General features: G+C 36.0%; 2 protein-coding genes across 3 annotated transcripts; both read left to right on the top strand.

Moving 5' to 3' along the window:
* The first annotated feature begins 159 nt into the window (after positions 1-159).
* Positions 160-8,142, top strand: LOC114523289 (teneurin-2-like). The gene is made up of 11 exons (XM_028544167.1): positions 160-422; positions 1,174-1,268; positions 1,589-1,714; positions 2,807-2,909; positions 3,303-3,481; positions 3,983-4,186; positions 4,485-4,592; positions 5,793-6,075; positions 6,355-6,552; positions 6,767-7,016; positions 8,082-8,142. The coding sequence occupies exons 1-11, from the start codon at positions 329-331 to the stop codon at positions 8,140-8,142; spliced, it is 1,701 nt and encodes a 566-aa protein (XP_028399968.1). The 5' UTR covers positions 160-328.
* LOC114523364 lies at positions 8,105-22,104 on the top strand. 2 transcript variants are annotated; one of them, XM_028544260.1, is made up of 23 exons: positions 8,105-8,219; positions 9,005-9,184; positions 9,512-9,666; positions 9,819-9,951; positions 10,751-10,849; positions 11,713-11,863; positions 12,062-12,296; positions 12,515-12,656; positions 13,427-13,564; positions 14,343-14,470; positions 14,841-14,989; positions 15,503-15,643; positions 15,812-16,007; positions 16,170-16,318; positions 16,633-16,833; positions 16,952-17,109; positions 17,221-17,338; positions 17,536-17,805; positions 18,000-18,152; positions 18,277-18,538; positions 18,879-19,048; positions 19,625-21,480; positions 21,805-22,104. In XM_028544260.1, exons 2-23 carry the CDS (start codon positions 9,050-9,052, stop codon positions 21,913-21,915), a joined length of 5,250 nt encoding a protein of 1,749 aa, XP_028400061.1. In that variant the 5' UTR covers positions 8,105-8,219; positions 9,005-9,049; the 3' UTR covers positions 21,916-22,104. The 2 variants fall into 2 exon arrangements, with proteins under 2 accessions (XP_028400061.1, XP_028400062.1); XM_028544261.1 differs by lacking the exon at positions 8,105-8,219 and having other exon boundaries at positions 9,161-9,198.
* Positions 22,105-22,956: the final 852 nt, after the last annotated feature.

The following is a 22,956-nucleotide window of genomic DNA, read 5'->3' on the forward strand; positions in this document are numbered from 1 at the left end:
TCTTACCCACATGGACTGGTTGTAATCAAAAACATGAATGCAATCGTTAAAGACAACGTGTTCTACGAAAACAATGCAGAAACTCCATTTCATTTTATTAATTCAAAAGACCGAAACATCTCGCCTATCGCTACCAAAAAATATATTTTTTTTGAATAAGGGATATTTACATACACTGCTGATTCAACCAAACGGTCGTGAATTTATTAACGAAAACTTTTTAATCAACCCGGCTAATCTGTTCGAAATCAGTACTCTGCCAAGCAGTTTTACTAATTTCGTAAATGCCACAAATAATTGGTGGGGAAACGTGAATCCCAACGTGATCATGAGGAAAATTAAGGATAAAAGAAGTGCTGTCGGATTGCCACGTGTAATATATCAACCTTTCTTAACGACACCAACACTCATATTTTCAACAGGCAAGTAACCGATTGTAAAGTTAGTATGTATAGGCTGGTGCAGTTCATATATATGCTGATGCCGAAAGCGAAATGCGAACGGCTCTACGTTACAAGACGAGATTTAGATACCTGGTTAGATTTTTTTACTATAAATTTGTTTTGTATGCCCATGTTAGGTTTTGTGTGTTAGAACGTACCAGTAGCGTCGCCAGCTTGATAAGTGGGGGGGACTTATTCATATATTCGTGTTTTATATTATTCATTTCTTTTCAAATTGATTGTTTTATCGGTCTGTCAATATGAATATATGAATATGTCCACCCCACTATCGATGCTGGCGACGCCACTGGAACGTACAATTGTACGTTTGTGTGGATTGTTGTGTAATTTGGTAATTTCTCACTTTTGCGTTACTTATTTAGCTAGACCGATTGCCAGGTTTTGACAGTTTACTACGGACTTGTGATATCGATTTAAAAAATGGTGTCTTCTTGCAATTCAATGGCTAAATAAGGAAACATTTTTGAAGGTGCACGGCGTATATTTTTAGTGTTAAGCTTTCGGTGATTGACCATTGTTCCTTACCGAAAGCCTTGCAATTGAAAAAAATATTCGCGGCGTACCTTCAAATTAATAAAACGAGTCTCAGTTATGACGAAAATTGAGGTTGTTTCAAATTATTATTTACCGTCTTTTATGAATCAAAATATAAGTAAGTTCTCCAGAGTAAACGTTGTTGATTGATTAATTAAGCTTGTCTCTCTTTTAGGATTATGCCCGTTTGGTTGGATAAATATTGGCAGGAAATGCTACAATAATCTTAGAAGTCCTCATAGTTTTACGAAGTCCAAAGAAATGTGCAAGGTTAGAAAACATTTTTATCATTGATTGGCTTACAATAGAAATCCGTCGGGCAGAACTGAATATATGAATATTCATTATTTAATCATCGGTCTAGTTACGCCCCTGGCTGCGGGCGACGTTTATGCAAACTTGAAACTCCATGCACTGCACTAGACAGTTGAGATATTTATATAATTTACTTATGTATAATTATTCAGTTTTATCGTAAGGGCATTTCAGTAATTCAGCTAGAATTAATCTCATGCAAGGAAGCTGCATGTCTCAAGGAAATTATACTATAATTCATAGATTTCTTTATTCCATTACTTTACAACCTATAGAAAATTGGTGGGAAAATGCTTGCTTTTCACGAAAATGAAATTGACTCACCGGAAGTGTTGCAAAAATTGCATGCAAAATGGGCATATGGAACACGATCAAGTATTTGGATCGACGTCTTTAAAGAGGTAGCTATATTGATATGGTGCACGAAAGCAGTTAGTAACATTAGTTTATAAAATATAAACCAATTTCAAAACTGATGGTCACAATTCAAAACATCAGTATATAGATATATCACGGCAGCAGAATAGCTTATCACCTGCGTTGCGGCAATAATATATATATTATGGCAAAATTTCAGCATATATATTTTAGAACAACGAAAATTTTCAAATTTGAAAATTTTGTTCGCGTATTTAATTTATTTCCTTTGTTATTAAGAATTTTCTGTTGTTTTTACACGATATTCCCCACCAAATTTTATGTATGTGCATGTATTATTGACCGAGTTTGATGTCTGGATTCTGTGAAATATCAGACGGAGGATTTTAGTACAAGTGAGTTCAATAATCGGTTTTCTAAAGGAAAATATGTAAAAAAGAAAAATATGTAAAAAATATTTGAAAATTCTCCAGTTTCTTGCCGGTTGGTAATTTTTTTGCTTTTTTTATATTTCTTTTGTAGCTTAAGTCTTGAAATTTCCACAACAAATATAACTTTTGAATAACTTTAATTTTGACACACAGCCCAATGTCTGGCGTCAAGTATTTCAGCTCATAACAATTCAGCTCTTAAAACTATTTTGGCTTCAAGCTAATATGCGGATGTTTGTCAGGAGTTAGCGTTCCAGTTTACTTACAGTTTATGGGCTGAAATGCATGAGACATTCGGAGTGCTGGTCCAGTGACGGAATATATGGATCACGGTCCAATTGACCATAACAAAAAAGATGGCGGATGTACATTTTACCAGGATGCATTGCGGTCGGAAATCGTTAAAAAAAATGAACTGACGTATTTTAAAGGACAGGCATAAAACAAGAAGTTATTTTCTTCGCTGTGTAGAAATTTCACGTCATAAGGAGTTTTTCTTGCCATCTTTTTTCAGTCAATCATTCTTAATGCCCGCAATGCATTCTGGTAAAATGTACATGCCGCCATCTTTTTCGTTACGGTCAATTGATATGGATTTTTCCGACCGCTCGTCAACCAATCAGATTATCAGAGGATTTTGAAAAGCCATAAAATAATTAAATATATCCATCTGTTCTTTTCAAGGATGCGATTCCATTCCAGAATAATAGATGTTGGATGTTCGATGGAAATATAAAAAAAGCTTCATGTGACATAACGAAGCCAACAATATGCGAAAAGAGTAAACGTATGTTCCATATGCATCGTTTATAAAATATATATAATGTATATCAAAATAACAAAATTGAAAATTAAGATACTTTAAGATATCTAATTAAGATACATCCATGCATGCAACAAACATATTAATACTAGAAATATATATAAATTAGCCCTAACAAAGGCCCAAATGCATGTCAGAAATTGGTTGCCGGGAATAAAACGGAGCTCCTTTAACTTCGCCTTAATACAAGAACTGACAACTTCGTTCTCTCTCGGGTTACTTCAATGATATAAATTTTAGGGCATGAATTAAGGAACCGAAGGTATTAAGAGTAAATTGAAAGAGATTTAAAAGAGATTTTATAGAAGATATTTTATCCTAATGCGATTGAAGTATAAACGTTTCTTTCTTATATAGGTATTCGTTGTATCAATGACTGCTCCCTCAACGGAATTTGTCTGGGACAGACGTGTAAGTGTGATACTGGATGGGAAGGAGCTGATTGTTCGTCATATCACTGTAAAGATGTTGGTAATTGTGGGACCTTTGGAACTTGCGTTGGACCAAATCATTGTAAATGTCGTTTAGGATGGAAGGTTAGTCCAATCGATGGTTGTATGTCAAGGCATTTGAATCGTTGGATATAATTAGGCGGCAACAATTTAAACTATCGAAATTTAAATTAATTAAAAGTTGAAAATTAAAAAACAAATATATAATTGAAGCAGTGGTATAATAAAATATTATATTTTAATGTAATATACAGGGTGTTTAAAAAAAGTACCAACTATTAAAATCAAGCTTTTGTTCGAATGACTTATTATTATGCTAAACTCACGGGTGCTTATTAAATTAAAATGTATAACGAGATGCTCAATTTGAATGCTTTAACCTAATCACTATGCTATTTACCAGTGCATTATATAATCATGCATTAAAATTCCAACCGAAGCTTCATTTCAATAAGGAGTACATTTTTTTATACACCCTGTGAGTACGCAATAAATCTATTTCTTTTCTTTCCTCACATTTCCGATACATTTAAAAGAAGTATTCATGTGTCTCTTATGATACAATATTTTTGTATATTGTTTTAGGGTCGTGGTTGCACTGTTAGTTATTGTCTGCCGTTCAGAACTTGTCAAAGTTGTCTCTCACGCAGAGGATGTGGTTGGTGCGACAACACAGGGAGATGTTTACCTGGTACAGGTTATAAAGCAGACATTGGCCACTGCAAATCGTGGTTTTATCACAACTGTATTAGTGTTGGACGAAATCCGTCATGTTCTAGTGCTATAAAAGTGAGTAGTTAATAAAAGCGCAGGCGAGCGAAATACGTATATATATATATATATATATATAATATATATATATATATATATATATATATATAATATATAAATTAGTTGCCTGATGATTGCTTGTTGCATGAAACTTGAAGTAGCAACTTATTCATTTTAAAAAATTGTAATTGTAATTATATATTATATTGCCGTACTTGAAATGCTATTCTTTAAAAAATATATTCGATTGGAAACATTAATCACGGATGCGTCTGTGTATTTATACGTATCAATTATTTTGTATAATTCATTACAGGTTATCGACTGCAGCACAAATTTGTGCAATCCTGACCAGTCGCGGTCAAACAAAGGAAGTTGTCAGCAATGCAAGGATTTGGAACGCTGCTATAATTACAACAATACAGTATGATTTTGATCACTTTATTAGCTATATCATAATTCATGGCCAGAAAATTCAGACATAATTAACACACTACTTCCGCCTAAATTTGCATATGGTGTCAAAATAAAGCTTCGTGAGTTTATAGTAAACTGTAATGTGCACAGTACTAAATGCTAAAATACACCTTTAGGTAGGTCGATTATAATTTGCCTTATTTGCTCGTTGCAGAGCAAATACAGTATTTCAAAATGTTTTATCAGTATTCGTCCAGCATTTTCAAAATTTATCACGTTGAATACCATATAAAACGAAACTGTAATAGCGTAGAAATAAAATAAAAATGCAGAGCCGACATAAACCTTTACCAGCAAAGTATTACCTCAGGATCTTTAATATGACACGAATTACAAGAAACAACCAGGGCAAATTGCAAAGATGCAATGATTTTCTTAAATTTTGCGAAATTGAAGAATGCGCAATATAATTTATAGTTCTGCAAACGAATAATATTTGAACAGATATGCAAATTTCCTATGTAAGGCAATCTGCATATTCCATGTCCGCAATTTCTGGCCATGTGTTTTAGTCGGAATGTCTGGTTACTATGCTAAGATCATGTTCTCCAATATTGCCTACCATTTGGCATTTATGGATGGTAAGGCTATAAAGTTAGGGCCGCCCAGAGGGGAGCGGGGAATGGGGCAATTTGCCCAGGGCTGCAGTGTTGCAGGCACCACCTGGGCTGCATGGGACATGTCGCAGAGCTCGGAAGTTTTCGTCCAATTGGACTAATGCTTTTCTATGCTTTCTAAAGAACGAAGCTTTGCTATTGGTTGAAACAGAAATGTATTGTAAAGTTCAGCAAATGAAAATCATTCTTGCGAGGAGCTAGAATGAGCCTGGGCTACGGGAATATAATTTAAAACTATTTTCGGAAATATATAGTCTTTTTTTAAAATAATTTTGGGTTTTTTTAAGGGTTAGGAAATGTAACCCTATATTCGATAGTGTAAAAAATCTCACCCCCAAACCCAACTAAATCTACTTGATCCCCCAAAATTTACACCACTTCAATCGTATTACAGTGGTATAAAATTACATGAACTTTAGTATGGTATTTTATATAAAACGCCAATCTAGAAACACGAAGATTAAAATTTAAAATACTACACCATGAAAGATTAATTAAACAATTATAATAAGTTTCGAATCTGCGTTCAGGACAATTCCACATCACCAAGATGTTATGGGTGGGACGAAAGGAAATGTGCGAAAGGATTTGTAAAGAAGGACTACGAAGACACTTCGCGGATTGACAAAGTCGTAACGATGTCAAATGTAAAACTAATCAATTCCGATGACTTGAAATTATATGGTTGTCCAGTTGAAGAGAACTTGGTTATTGTGACAAAACAAAGCAGCATAAAATTCAAAAAAGGAGACATCATATCAAGCACGCAAGCAGAGGGAGTGTTTCACAAAATAGAAGATATCGCATACACAGGTCAGGGGTTTTCGTGTTATAATAGTACCTAGCAGGGGAATATATAAAATAATTAAAAAATTGTAGACGCACTGTACCATGCATAGTTTAACCGAGTATGGTTTAATTTTATTGCATGTCGTTTCACCGTTTTATCTTTTGTATGCCCTGGCGATATATAAGAATAGTATGATGTTAAAACCTATCATTCCATGCAAGTACCGCTTGAAGACGAGAAATCTTTGGGTACGTCGTGCGTGTTATTTTTCAAAAATCACAGCCCTGTAATTTCTTCTATAGATCAACATGTTCTCATGAGCGTAATTCCAGCAAGACTGGAGGAGGCAATTTCCTACAGTGATTTCAATCAAGAGGTTCCACTTCAGACCGTGTTAGTTCAAGACCTGTTTGAAGACCGTCCTGATGACAGCTTATTGCAAGATGTTCTCTCAGGAGACTCCCCAATTAACGGAACAAAAATACATACTATTTTTACTGGTGGGTTTCACAATTGTTACTAGCATGATTATCGCTTGAATGCAATTGCAATAAAAAGCTGCTTCAGCTAACAGATTTTGCGGTACCTAGCAGGTACATCTATAATATTGGTAACTTTATTGGCGCATTTCTTAGTAATTATGATTTTATAGTTTCAAATTTAATTTTTTTTCTAAATCCAAGATGAAATTGAAATGCTTACCTTATCTGCTAGGATCAGGCAACAACGTATACAAATGTTTAGCAAGAACCTACACGACTGAGGATGATGAAGAGGTCACAACTTTCTTCTTGGTCATTCCCATGACATCCATCGATGGAAATTTGAGTGTTGGTCATGTTCTTGTTGGCAATAGCAGCGACGGTTTTCTAGAGACCGTTACTGACATTATTCAAGAGGACGATGCCATGTTTGTTTATACTGAACTGACGACGTGTAGCCACAGTTTTTCAAATTTGAAGAAGTATGTATAGCTACTTGATATCTTAATAGCCGCGCGTAAGCGGTAAGCCAACCTGCATGCATGTATATAAATCCTCGTTTAGTAGCAAGCTGAACGTTTCCGTTGACTTATGGCCGTTACCGTAGTGCCACAAAACCTTTCCGACAGTGATTATTGTAATTGGTTTTAATATCAAATTGATACGTTTCCCGTTGCCAGGGCCGTAACTAGAACGATAATTGGGGGGGGGTGTTTATTCATATATTCAGTTCTGCCCGACGGATTTCCATTGTGAGCTATTGCACTTACAAAAAAAATCCGTCGGGCAGAACTGAATGTATGAATAAACACCCCCCAATTATCGTTCTAGTTACGGCCCTGCCCGTTGCTAAAAAAAACGGACAGAGACGACGTTGTTCTGCACGCCATAAACATGATTTTCAAAGTATGTCGACACAGTTTTGTAGGTTGCGTGACACCGTAAATAGTTTAAATGATCCTGACGCTATAAACCTGCCCTATAGTTCTTACTTATTGACGTTTGTAGCCAATTAAGTTCAACCCATATAATAGAATTCAAATATGACATTTTAGTTTTAGTGAAGGTGTTTTACAATCCAAAAAACATTGACATTGTTGTCTTTTGGATTGTCTATGGTTTTTAGTAGTATTTAAAACGCAAGAAGGAGTGTGAATTCGAGCGCTAGCGTGAGTAAAACGCGAGTTCGAGTGTTTTAAATTACTTCAAATACACCGCATTGTTGTCGAGGAATAAGTTTACTCCATGTATACAAATGCTAGTCAGGATGAAACATTATAATTTTAAAGAATACTATAATGAACGTGACAAATTATATAATGTGCCATCCTAATTATAGCATTCATAATACTTTACCGTGTATAAAGCCACCACACATGACTTCTTATGGTTCATTTCAAAGGCTGAAATGCTTATGAATTATTAATGAGTTTTTGAAATTCATTTTCTATTTCTTTTTTTTCCATATAATTATATATTATCAAAAATTTAACATTTTGTATACGTAAGTTATTAAATTCTCACATGATTTCACGATATGTTTCTAGATTTAAAACCTTAGGAAGTCAACTAGCTCTTGTTTGGGTGGAGACGATCTTCTTGGCTTAAAGATAACAGGAAATGATGCGAACGTCACGGTCAGAGATATAATCGTTGGGAGAACAAGTGGTGCATTTTTTGGGAAAGTAAGTAAATTCAATTGTATAATCAATCAATCTTTGGCAGTAGAACGTTACATTTCATTAGCAGTGCAGTTTTTGTACCTGGCATTCTTCCTCGATAAATATCTTTATATACCTCCCGTTGTTTTCTCCCCAAAATAGACTCGTGGCTAACTAAGTGTTCATGTATCAAAAAAATACATATCTGCAAATGACTTCTCTCACTTCTTTTGAATCTTTTAAATTTTGAATTAATGCAATATGAAGTAGCACTCAGCTTTGGTTGAATGATAACGCCTCCCGTACGCTTATACGATATTCATATGTCTAGTAAGGTCATTTTATGCCAAATTTCGTATTTGTACGGACGTTTCGTGCCTGCGTATTCAAACAAATCAATTGTATAATTTCCATGATGCGCATGCAGTGTGAGTTTCCATGATGCGCAGTAATGTGACAGTAGAGCCTTCATATCCTATTAACAATAATTCGATGTAAATACATATATGTTTGATTTTGACTTGCGGAAAAATGGTTCGCTAGCGTCTTAGCAAAATATCTACACATAGAAATATTTATACATAGAAATGAGATCATCAAACAAATCATCAATTTGTAGAAAACATCGCTTGAATTAGTTTTATGAAGAACTTTTGGCCGTTAACCAGGACCTTTATCACTGCAATGAATTTTTAAATGCAATGATTTTTCAACAAACAAACATTTTTTGCATTTATTGTAACTTTCTATCAATTTTTTCACACACTTTTGTATTAAGTCACTAGCTGTACCTTTTGGCTTCGTTTTAGGTCCTTAGTTTTTACGTGGAGAATGAAACCTATTTTGTGGAGTTGATGCCACTAGTTTCAGTAAAAGATGGAAATATCAAGGAACAATTCAATATCAGTGCTACCAGTCCTCGTCGGCGAAAAAGGGCGGAATATGACTTCACAGGGAAAGGGAATTTTAAGAAAGAAAAACATGAACGAGTATATACAATCAAGTTAATAACGACTCGGGCAGATATTTGCAAAATTTTCATGGATGCAGTTACCTCAAATAGATTGCCGCAGCATACTATGTCTTTTATCTATATTATACCGTAAAAAAATCGAGTACAATTTATATGTATCGTTGACTTAGGCATGCACGAATTGTGTACTGGTGTATATTTTATTTTCTAAGTCAACGTACATTTTTAGCATGCGAAAATTTCCCACACCCGTTCAATGTACAGCAAATATATATATATATATATATATATATATATATATATATATATATATATATATATATTTTTTTTTTTTTTTATACAGTTCGGTGAACATCTTAAACTGAGTGCAAGCGTCGAGTTTAATGCTGCAGTGAAAATCAGTCTTCGCACTTTTTTTTTTCTGATTAAGTCAGTCGGGGTCACCTTTTCTGGTGATATGAAATTAAGCCTGAACGCTAATTTCGATCCATCAGTCAGGTAAACAGAAGCACCGAGTTTTGAATGGTAAAAAATCGTTTCTTTCGAGATATAACATGCACTTAAGGAAAAGGAAATGTTACCTTTATATAAACCGAGTTAAACAGTATATTAATATATATTAACTTTCATTTTCATAAATCATTTTCAAGGTTTTCAAAAACGTGGAGCAGAAAACTGATCGACAGCAAGGAAGTTGGCCGCTTCTGTATACCTTTAGGCCTAGTGCGTGTACCCGGAGTGTTTAGATTGGATATTGGAATTTCTGCAACTGCTTCCGCTTCGGTAAGTATCATGGGATCGACCTTAAGATATCTGTTGAAAAATTGCCAGTTTTGAAGGATATTCGAACTCATCTATTCATCATGGAATATGCAGATTGCCGTAATAATTTGCATATTATAAGGAAAATTTTAGGAAATAATTTTATCTTTATAATGGTTGTTTCTTGTGCGATATTAAAGCTCCTAAGGTAAAATTTTGCTGGGAAATATTTATGTCGGCTCTGCATTTTCAGTTTATTTCTATGGTATTACGTCATTCGTATTATACGGACTTTGCGGTATTCAACGTGATAAATGACCAAAACTTTGGCTTGAAAATGCAGGAGGAATATAGTGAAATACTGTGTCAAAACGTTAAGATAAACTTGCTCTGTAACGAGTAATTCAGGCAAATTATAATCGACCTACCAAAAGCTTTATTTTTAGCGTTTAGCACTGGGCACATGCAGTACAGTTTGCTATAAACCCACGACGTTTTACTTTGACAGCATAAAAAATTATACAAAGTGTCCCAAAAAAATGTCCCCACTATTGAAATCAAGCCTTTGTTAGAATCTGATTGCCTTAATATTATGATAAACCCAATAGAAAGCAATACGCTTTATTTCAATGCCTCAACCTGATAACTATGCTATTTACACATACACTGCTGCGTTGATCATGCATTCAAATTTCAACAAGAGCTTTATTTCAATAGGGGGGACATTTTTTTGGGACACCCTGTACACATTTAGGCAGAAGTAGAATGTTAAATATGTCTGAATTTTCTGGCCATGAATGATAATTTTCTCTTCTTTAAGGCTTCCGCTTCGTTATCCGCAAGTTTGCAATCTGAATATTCAATATCAGCAGGCGGTGAATGGAGTGGAGGGAATGATGTTCGGCCTAAATCTGATAAGGTACAAATATATATTGGTGATATTTCACACCGAAACCACTATTTAAAACACAGTATATAGTCGGATTTCATAAAATTCGTATGTAAAATTTCGTTATCTTAAATTAAACTCCATGAAACATGAAGTAGCTAGTTTTATACCGACTGTCTACAGGGCAATTTTGTGCCGTAATTGTTAATTGTTAATTTTTAATGTTGATTGTTAAAATTAATGTTTCCTCAGCAGGAATCTACAGGACGTTTTGACTGTCTTTGCGCGGTTGGAAATCAACAAGTTCAACTTGTTTTGTTGAACTTTTAGAAAAATATCTTATCGATCAGCATTATTTAATACTGTTGCCAGAGACGTGCCGGGCGAGAAGCGTATTCGAAATACAAATATTCAAGCCCAACATAGTGCTTTCAGTAAGGCCATAAAAAACAATTTAAACCATTTGAGAGTAAAGAAAATATATTGACAGTAACGTTTTGTCTTAACTTCTATCCCTATCAACTTATTTTAGTCCTTACTTCGTACTGTCATCGTGTCGTGACGTCTCTGTCCCTTGTCCTCTCATGTACTGTTTCATCCTCACTTTGTCCTTGTTATCACCCTTTGTAAATTGATACCTTGTAAATATATTACTAGTCTATATATTCAAATTATCATGTAATTTATCATTTAGTCTGAAGATGTCTTAAATTAAGACGAAACGTTACTATCAATATATTTTTATTACTCTCAAATGGTTTAAATTGTCTTTTATGGCTTTACTGAAAGCACTATGTTGAGCTTTAATGTTTATATTTCGATCAGCATTAACTTTTTAAGTTTCGTTACTGCTACAGATGTTCAGCATCATATAAAATCTCATCTACATGCAGGGAGGGTCAACGCAACCGTCGTTTGAAGCACGCATAAAAAAAGCATCAGCGTCCGTCTCAGCATCTCTTACACCAACTTTTGAAGTCCACTGGCCATCGGTGACCTCAAAACCGTTCCAGGCGGCAGGATGGCTTCTTCGCACAATTTTAGGTATATTGTAATACTCTGTAAAATCTTGTAAACCAAAGAGTGGTTAAAATGTAGTCAAGATGGCGATGCTATTATATTGCTATCAAAATAAGGAAATTAAGCATAAGCCCTGATGTAATTTTGCTCGCAACTCTAATGGTCATAAATGAACTTTCACATTAATTTATTGTTAGCTTTCAAATCACTTACTCATTTTAGGTAGTAAAAAAGGCTCGACTCTTCCATCGCTCCTCGTCTTCAAATTAACAGCACCAATCACTGCATCGGTGGATGCAAAATTCTGTACCGAAAAATGTCCTTACGCGGGCCGAAACGTTGAAGCTAACTTCCGTGGAGGATTGCCCACAGTCTCCGGGTCTCTAACCATCAACATTGGACCATTTAATAAAAATTGGAAAATTTTTGAAATTTCTGTGTACGAATCCGTTAAAAGGTGGAGAAAAAATCTTTTCGAATGCTGACTGAATTGGGCGTAACAATGACTGAATAGATTGCCATGGTGACATTAGTGCATAGAATGCATAATTTACAATTTTACATACATTATACATACATTTTCTCTATCATCCATTTAAACATGTTTCGAAATGCTTCTGCGTACTTCTTGGAATTGAATAGGCGTCATGATTTAATTGTTTGAATATATTATAGTGATTGTTTCTCTACCGGTTGGGCTAAAGTGCCATGTTGCATTAAAAATGGCAAACCTGGCAGGATTGATCCAAAAACTAAAGACTGCGAAGAGGAATGTGACTCCATTCCAGGCGATTCATCATCACCCAAAGGTGTAAAGGTATGTTTATAAAAATGATGGCCAAGCTTAATTCATTTCGAAAAGCTAGCTGATTTAACAAAACAAGCACAAATTCAATGTGAAACTTAGTTGCGAAATAAAGTCAGCATATTTAACAAGTATACCACGAGCTCGAGTCGTATATGAGCTGATAGCCAACGAGGTGCGTAGAACCAAGTCGGCTATCAGCCATATATGACGAGAGCGAGTGGCCTATAATTGTTTTATAATAGAGCCAAATATTGATTGTGTTTCTGGAGACAGCACTCTCCAGAATTCTGTCAATTTCTTTTTTATTAACCTCAGCAAATCTGTAAGCCGTTTTGCTTTTCTAAGGTTTTGCTACCCACCGTATACGAGCTGATATACGGTGGGTGGCTCGAGCAATCAGATTGCGGAATAGCTCATATACAGCGAGTAGCTATATTATAAATTATATATCGGGTGTCCCAAAAAACGAGTAGTCTCCGAGATTTGTCAAAAATCAGCAAAAGATGGCCTGTTAAGTTTGTTTTAACAATACTGGTCCGTAACATGGTTTCTTAATTGTAACTTATATTAGTTTTTTAAAAAAATCGCTTTCAGGTACTTGTTCTTACTCGTCTGCAAATTCATGTCGTCTAGAGCTATTTAAAGCAGCAGATTTGGGAAGTTCCTTATGACCAACAACCTCAAAACTTGGGATAACTTCGGGAGGCGATTGTTAGGTCATGTCGAGATTTGGACGGCCACATTTGGGCGAATTAGAAATTACTCTTTTCTCTTCTTAGATGCCAGATGGTTCTTGCAACTGTGAAATGTGTCCTGATAATTCCGTGAAACGAAAAAGAAGTGGCAACAAACCAGGATGTCCATGTTTGTGCAAAGATAACACCGAAAAAGAAATGAATTTCGATGGCTCCTGCCCGGTAATTGAGCTAGAACAGCACAATGCTATAATTGCGTTTTTTCAACGTTTATAAATGTCATATAATTTAAAAAACTAGTGAAGAGATCTGTAAGATCATTAGTACAAAACGTTGAAGTATATGGCCGTATTAGTTTGTTGGTGTCATTTCACTGCAGTTGTATGCATATGCATGATATATTATTATATTGCCGTAAAAACCTATGCATATCCGGACCGTCGTCTGTATATTCTGTATCTGGAGTTTGGACCAATATCTCGGATGTTCCATGCAGTTCAGCCGTATAATAAGCAGATTATTGATCTGGCTTATTTGGTCTGTAATGTGAAATATCAGACCTAGGTTTTTTGCATGAACCTCGCTCCTTCCATACCAAAAAGCTCAGTCCATACGAAAAGCCTCGGTCTGATCTTTCACAGTACAGACCTCACGCTCGGTCAATAATCATGCAGTTATTATTATCGGTCATGCGGTAACATGGGATACCTAGGATACATTGAGTGTTTGCTGTACGTATAATTATGTTGTTATGCAATTGAATTTCCGTGTGGAATCCGTGCTATATCGCGCTATATAATATAATACATATAAACTAGCTCTTGGATCGAGATTGAATAGCAAAAATCGAACGCATGCTATTGTAGAGTATTTTGAGGCCCATTAACGAACCTTACCGTCAATCGGTTTACCAGCGATAAAAGTGTACAGTCAGTAATATTAATATTATGTCATTTTAATTTAATTGGGAAAGAAAATACGTTGATTTGTGCTTGATTAGTGTTCGTGTCCGTGCGAAGACGGCACCAAAGACACGATTGCCAGGGATGGTTCCTGTCCATGTAAATGCTCGTGTAAAGGATTTCAGGAGTCTACTCGTGGGCCGTTTGGTTGCAAATGTGAGGAAAAGTAAGTAACTGGAATGGAAGCAATGGGGGCAAAACATCGTTTTGCTTTCTAGATTTTTATCGAATAAAGTGGTTTACGCATCGCTCTTTTTGCTCCGATATCGAAAATATGATTTGATCGATGGCATGCACGTTCATGTTTTTGCCTGTAAAATTGGTACGACAATTCTCGATATTTAGTACCCTGCTTTCACTACATTCAAATTATTGGCACGACACGGCTTAAGGTACCCAATTTTATTGTAGTGTCCAGGATAACAATACAAAAGCCGAGCATGGATGAAATTGGTACCGCTACCTATTTTAGCCCTGCCGTAATGTGTAAACGGTTCTATCAATTCTGTATTTACTGTTACCATAATTTTCTCAAGGTGCCCAGTATGCGAGGACGGAGAGGAGCCAGTGTGGATAGATGAAAAATGTAAATGCAGAAAAAAATTCAACTGCGGTGTTCCACCAGTGTGCGTCACTGGTCGAAGAGGACCAAATTGTCAGCAACCTGACTGTTGGCCATGCCAAGGTAAATACTGTAGCTTTTACAGAGTGTCCCAAAAAAACATGTGTTAAAACAAAGCTCCATCAGTTGAACAATGATTCCTTTGTAAGTCCACTTTCTTTCGTATGAAATTACGCTCGCAACGGACCGGATGAATTTGGGACCGTGCTCGAACAGGGTTGTCAGATTACTGAATAAATTAGCCAAATTTTATTACCACAATCGCGGTTTTCTTTGTTTTAAACAAAGAAATCAAAGGGCCGATCACAACAATGTTTGGCTTCTTTTTTCAGTAATCTGGCCACCCTGTGCTCGAATTCGTCTGTTTCAGGTGTTCATGCGGTTAGTCCTATATATGTTTACACAAGGAAATTGGATGAAGCAGAGCATGGTGCCAATTAAAATTGTTATGGTGATTTCAATGTTCTTCGGTCTTTATGAACGGAGGATAATTTTTTTTCTCTATTTAGTCATGTTTAGGTAATTGACTAATGATAGATTGACTAATATGATACTTTACTTTGTCTTATTTTTAAGGATGTTCGGGAAATGGCGTTTGTGGGACTGACTCATCTTGTCAGTCAAGTTGTTCGTGTCGAAGGCGTTGGCAAGGTCGATGCTGCGAAAGACTTAGGCCCGTTCGATTCTGGGGAGATCCCCATTTACAAACTCTTGATGGTTTGTATTTACCTTCAGCATTTCATAATTACTAGAGTCAATATCAACAATTGGGGCAGAGCAAGGAGATCTGAGATTCAGGATGTAACTGTGTATCATGTGTATATATAAATATACAAGATACTAATGTATGTTCTACATGAAAACACCGTTTTTACAAATTTACAGGAGTCGAGTTCGACTATTTTGATATTGGAGAATTCTGGAATTGCAAAAGTATCAAAAATGACTTCGGAATGCAAATACGATTCTTTGGTTATAAAGGAGCTTCTCTGACTGGAGCAGTTGCTCTTAAAGTGGCTGAGAACGTCGTTACCATAACAACACTACCAGTTTCCACACCCCGCGACTCACCAATGCTAAGGCAAGCAATACTTTTAAATGTTGATGAGTCTAAAAAATCGTTTTTAATATATAGCTACTAGCTAGGTTTACGCTTGACTTTACCAATGCAGGATGTTTAATCGCATTATCATTAACATAATTAATATTTGTACACGTGTATATCTTTTACATTTTTATACAGAATCAATGGTGCCTTGCAGAATTTCTCTGGAAATGATGCACAACTATTATTTGCAAACGATTCCATAAAACTTAATATTTTGAATCCGGAAAATAGAACTGAGAGCAATGGAGTGCAGGCTACAATCATGGCGTTTCAATATAAATCTGGTTAGTATGTTGATCATTGACATTGTTATTATAATTCATATTGTTTTACGTGTAAAATGTTTGGAGCATGTTGAATGTATATTGAAACTTTCAGTTCATGCTTTCTTTACCGCCTTTATGATTGAAGTTAATCGAAAGGCATTTTGCTATGCGTTTTGTGGGTGGCTTAATTCTCACCTGACATTTAATTTTTTTAAGATAAAAAAATCAGACATTAAAATGTAAGGTTTTAGCCGCTACATTGGATATCATACACCAGCAGCACACTATTTCCCTTCTCACGATCAACACAAGTGTATTTTTATGTTATTCAGGAGTCACGGTGTCTGTTGAGGCGGAATACAGCCCAGTAATGTCTCGTCATTATCTTAACGTTAATTTTATACCAAACGCTGACTTCACCAAAGCCACTGAAGGTCTATGTGGATTCATGGACGATGATGAAACCAATGATTTGATTGGTTCAAATGGTGAACAGTATACATATAATGACACCGTTCAATTTGCTGATTCATGTGAGCTCGCAATTTTTTTATTTAAATTGGTTTCCTGAATGGCTATACTAGTCCTATTTTTTCTATATTTCTTAACATGATTAATACAATATGAATTGTTTCAAAAATAATTATTTAGGGCGAATAACAGCGACTCATAATGGATCAGGTCTAGTGAACAGTTGGAACTGGAATTCTTCAAATTTCCATGCTGAAGATGTAATGGATTCATCGTATACAAGTGAAGGACATAAACCCCTGTATACTTTAGATGACTTCCCGGAAAACCAAGTAGAAGTACGTAACATTTTAATTTCTAGTCCATTAAGAATTTGCACGATTAAGATTATAAAGTTGCATCTCAGCGGAGAAGGCTTTGAAGGATGGAACTTTCTTTTTTATTATCAGGAAGCAAAAGGTGTTTGCAGTAGAAATGGTTTGGAAAATGCTCTCTTGAATAATTGTATTTTCGACATCTTGATGACAAACGACACTTCATTCGCAGACCAACAGTCTTTGAAAATTGGTATGAATATTGATTATTTCATTTTTGTATAATCTCGTACTCCCAAAACCGCATAAGACTCCCAATAAAAGATCTCTAAAATTTCTCTCAGTAGTTAAAATCAAAAGCTTGATGGAACCAATCACGCAAGCAGACAAAATCCGTCCGCATGTTTCCCTTTTATACCTGTTTTAATAAATACTGTAAAACGTTTTCAGGTTGCCCTAATGACTGCACAGGAAAAGGTCTTTGCAAGAATGCCACGTGCTCATGTCTTGAAGGTTGGTCAGGTGATGATTGTACTATTGGCAGCTGTGGAAACTGCTCACGTGGTTCGTGTGTTGAGGGATTCTGCAAATGTGACATTGGTTGGGAAGGTGCTGAATGTGATAAGAAAGCGACATGTTTTGCTGTTGATAACTGCACTTCAGAAGTTCATGGAATATGTAAGACAACAGATATTTGCGAATGCAACGTAGGTTTTACAGGTAAATAAGCATCCTTTACACGTTTATAATAGACTTAAAGAATGTGTTATTTAAAGTTTGTACTTACTCTTTTGCATATTTGAGTTTCTATGAAATGTCGTTTATATCTAATTTGCCCATAAAATATTACATAATTGCTTGTAAATAAATTCTGAATTTAGCTGAATTTCTTTGTATCTAATTACTTTTCCCAGGTTCAAATTGCGCTACCATCGCAAACTGCAACAACGTCCTCAATTGTTCTTTAAATGGCGTTTGTATCGGAATTGACGAATGTAAATGTGACACTGGATACAGTGGAGCTTCATGTAATGTAACTTCATGTGAATCTCTAGGCTATTGCTCAGGTACTATTTTGAAGTTAATCACAGGTCCATATACCGCCTTACAGGTCCATATACGTGCATGCTTATATACTGAGTGTGATAGGCTGATAGCATGCACAAATAAACCATATAATTATTATTGTAGGAAATGGACGTTGTATTGCATTTGATACTTGTGAATGCGTGAGTGGCTGGTCTGGACCTAGTTGTTCCATCCCTGACTGTAAGGCAGTGAATCAATGTTCTAAGAAAGGCGAGTGTGTTGGACCTAATTATTGTAACTGTTTTGGAGGATATCAAGGAGCTGATTGTAGTATTTTCTTGGACTGCTCGCATTTAAGCAACTGTACTGATAATGGTGTATGCATCTTTAATAATGACGTGACTGGAGATACAAATATTTGCAGGTAAATGCGGGCTGCCTAAATCTTTTTACTCTACTGTTTTCCATTTTACCAAAGGTAGCCCAACATGACGTATGACACTTTCCTATTTTTTATTATAACTATCAAAAATATTAAAAAATATAATGAAAACCAACTGAATGAAAATCATCATAATGAATGCCGTAGTCTATCTTCCAAGTTTTAAAATTTAGTTCTTTCAATTCATATCATGCTTAGATTACTCCCATGCATGCGCGTATATATACATTGATGAAACAAGACTGCGTGCGTTTAAAGGCTTGGAATGTTTTGATCTCTTAACAGCATTCATCTTATGTTTGATGATTTGTATATTTTATAGTTGCTTTTTGGGCTTTGTTGGATCCAACTGCAGTCAATATGATTGCTCTGACGTCAACGACTGTTCTGGAAATGGCACGTGCGTGGAACCAAATCTGTGCTCGTGCAACACGGGCTATGAAGGGAAGATGTGCCTGGATTTCTCATGTCAATTACGAAGTCGTTGCTCTGGTCAGTACACGTTGTTAAGTCAATAGGAAGATTTAGCACGAGGACGTAAAAGGCGTAAAGGTCAGAGGACGTGAAAATGAAGTGATACGTCTATATATGGACATATCGAGATTTATTCGCTATTTTCACGTTCTATTTGACGTTCACATTCATGTCATTTGGTACAGGAATACTAAATGGTTTTCCATGCAGGATTGCGTGATACTGCACGCGGAAAATTGCGAGACTTTCGGAAAGCGTGAAAAAGCACGAGCCGTAAAATAACTACAATTAAACGATGTAAAGTAAACTTTCCGTGCAGGATTGTCTTATACTGCACGCCTATACGAACCAATCAAATTGCGTGTTTCATTGTAGTTATTATATAATTCACTTTACTGAGCTGCCAGGACAAAAGCTTACTAATAATATCGATAGTCTACGAGACATAATTAATGATTTCCCTCTCTTCATGCTCGCACCATTGCGACCTCGCCAGGCACGTTCACCATTATGAATGTATTTAATATACTTGTTGTCAGAATTTTACAAATTATACCTATGCTTATACAAACTCGTACCATAATTTCCCTACAGGAAATGGGATTTGCATGGGTTTTGAAGAGTGTCAATGCAATGATAACTGGATTGGCTTATCGTGTGAAACACCGACGTGTTATGATATGAACAACTGTTCATCCAATGGACAATGCGTATCTCCGAATAAATGTGAATGTTTTGAACAGTATGACGGCGAAAACTGTACTGAAGAAGTGTCAAAAAATCTCAATGCCCCTACATTCACAAACGAGTCATATTTTGCCGCCGTATCTGAGAACCGAGGAAAAGGTTTTGTTGTATTGAGCGTATATGCAAATGATACTGACCATGGACGCAGCGGGGAAGTTTCATACATTATCGAAGACGCAAGCCTTGCGAGCTTCTTTATGGTTAACCAAGACAGCGGTGAAATCTCAGTATTTGCTGACGATGTTTTAGATTACGAGACCCTTTCTCAAAAACAATTTACATTTACGGTCACTGCTACAGATAATGGTGTTCCTTCTCGAAGTTCGGAGGCAACAGTTACGATAACCGTCCAAGATGAAAATGATAATTGTCCAGTAATTGGTACTTTACCTGGAAAATACAAATTGCCGGTCGATATTCTGGCGAGTGATGCGGACTACGGAAATAATGGACAAATTCAATATTCCATCACAGAGGAGTCAGACCCCGACAGAAATTTCTTCATTACTTCACATGGAAGAATTTTTCCGAATAGTACTCTTGAACCTGGTGAATACTCGTTAACAGTTGTAGCTCAAGACGGTGGTGTGGTGCCATGTGCTCGTGAAGTAACTTTGACTGTCGTTATTGATCACATTGTTTCAGTTGTAGTCTTTCCAACCTCAACGTCGGCGTTCGAATCAAATTCAACAGCTTATCAGCAGACACCATCACTTCAAACACCTAGCAAGACGGCGCAAATACCTTCGACTAGTTCCATTGCTGATGTACAATCTAGCTCACATTTTATTACTTCGACTAGGATGAAACAATCGTCGACGCTACTAACGACAAGCATTGTAGCTGGCCATTCATCATCAGAAATTAAATCAAGTCCTACAAATTACCAGCCGACACAGTCTCTCCCAGCAACTAGCGAATTTGCGCAAACATCCTCACCACCGATAGTCAGAGAAACATTGAAACAAGGACTTGAATCAAGTAGCGTGGTTGCAAAGTCGTCATCATTATTATCAACAAGTATCATTGTTGCAAAAGTACCATCACCATCATCTCAAACGAGTGCCATGACTCAAGAATCATCGTCGTTATTTCAAACTGCAAGTCTCACCACTTCACTTCCAAGAAGTATTATGTATCATGCATCATCTGGGAAATTAGAAATCGCCTCTCATATGCAACCGTCTCCCACTAGCAAAATTGTCAGTACAGTGACATCAACGCAACTCACCCCAACAAAAAGAATTGTCACCCTTCGAGCAAGGCTTCTTAACTATGTATTTGTTGCGAGCTATCGAGATAAAAATAGCAGCGATTATAAAAACCTTAGAGGTGTTGTAGAGAAGGCCATGATAAACATCTTTGAAAAAATGACTGGGTTTTTGAGGATATCCGACGTTGATTTCGATGAAGGAAGTGTAATTGCCAATATCCAAACTGAGTTTTCCTCGGAAAATAAGCAAGTCAGTTCAAGTAGTCTTGCCAGGGCAGTGGCGGATGCCAGTGATGACAAGGGCAATTTGGACAAATTACATTTTGATAAATCCTTTTTAGAGCAGCAAATTGTCTCAACGACACCTAAGGCTACGGTTGCAACTACAAGCAAAGACGAAGAACGTGAGGGGGATAAGAATGCCATAATTGGTGCAACCGCTGCCATTGGAGGAGCAGGATTCATTTGTCTCGTCTTGATTCTTTTCTTTGTAAGTAAAAACAATATTTACTGTAAAATACATTTTGAATGTGAATATTGTCTTTAATAATTCTTCTTTGAATTAAAGTGCGTTTCAAGAATGTGCTTCCGGTGAAAAACATTCACATGGTTTTTAATATTTTGCTTTTTAACTTTTCAATGTTTTTAAATTTTTAATCTTTTTAAAAACATGCCCAGAAAGAAAAACAATAAATTGATTAGGTGCTGCCAATTCTTCACTGCCAATTAACTGCCAATTCTTTATTAAATTCAATTCTAAATAACTTTTGCATGAAATGCTAAATTCATTAATTCATTAATCATTTTAATTAAGGTCTGTTATTTCAAGAAGAGAAGGAACGAGAATAAAATTTCAGAGGAACGTCCTGTTCGCATAGAACTAAATGATGCCAGCTCTTACGTGAATCATCATTGTGATGCCTAGTATGAAGAGTATAGCACGACATATTTTGGATATATGACCTTGCAGTATAATTATCCTTATCCTATAAAATCACATTCTTGAATAAGAAATAGAATGAACGTAATTTTTTTTAAATCTTTTAGCAATATGTATATGTATATGTATTTCATGCACTATAAGCATGTATCCAAACATAATCCAATTTCTTGCACGTACCGTATACTATAATTATAAATAAAATATCATAATAACTGGTCCTAGCTGCGTTTTGCTTCGTTTTCGTGATGTGGAATAATTTACGTGAACTTAAGAAGACGATTTGTCTATTAATTTTTCTACTGAGAGAGTTGTCGAAATCGGTATGCGCGGAGGATTGGCCGACAGACAATTGGACGACAGACGCGGGTTTTATCGACACGACCTTCACCGACAGCAATTCGGCTGACAAGACATTTAACCGACACGCCTCAAGGCCAAAGTCTCCGCAAGCATTGACTGAGTTGTGCCCGACTGTGCCCTAAGTCAAGTGAGTCGTGTTAATATTATTTTACGCTATAGTCATTAGCCGTGTAGCCTAACATCTTTAATGAAAATTACCTTTATTTTATAGCAAGAGCCAAGAGGGATTCCAGCTGAGACGTCACTCATAGAAGTGCGATTTAAAACGAATCGCACAATTGGTTGATCCAACACGATTCTTATAAATGGGCTAACGTCAGCTAACCCGAGCGGTAAGTTAGGGGATCAAAAAGGTCAAATTATTAGCGAAAAAGAACAACTTGCTCTGTTAAATATACTGATCAAAGTGTTATATTGAAAATAGGTGTCTGATTGCGTTCTTTCTGTCCATTTTGACTCCACGCATGTATTGTAAAGGTCCGTTCTGGGCACATATTCTACTCACAAGGGACCATTCATTATTTATGACCGGGGGTAGCTGACAAATTTCCGGCAATTACCACTAAATGGAATAATTAGTTTCCCCCGTCATCACACACTTACTGTACACTGATGTCTTGCGGTCCAGTTTCAGCGTGATTACAGTATATTTTCAAGCAATTC

The sequence above is a fragment of the Dendronephthya gigantea genome, unplaced genomic scaffold (assembly GCF_004324835.1).
Source record: "Dendronephthya gigantea isolate DGI-Jeju-01 unplaced genomic scaffold, DenGig_1.0 000027F, whole genome shotgun sequence".
NCBI lineage: Eukaryota > Metazoa > Cnidaria > Anthozoa > Malacalcyonacea > Nephtheidae > Dendronephthya > Dendronephthya gigantea.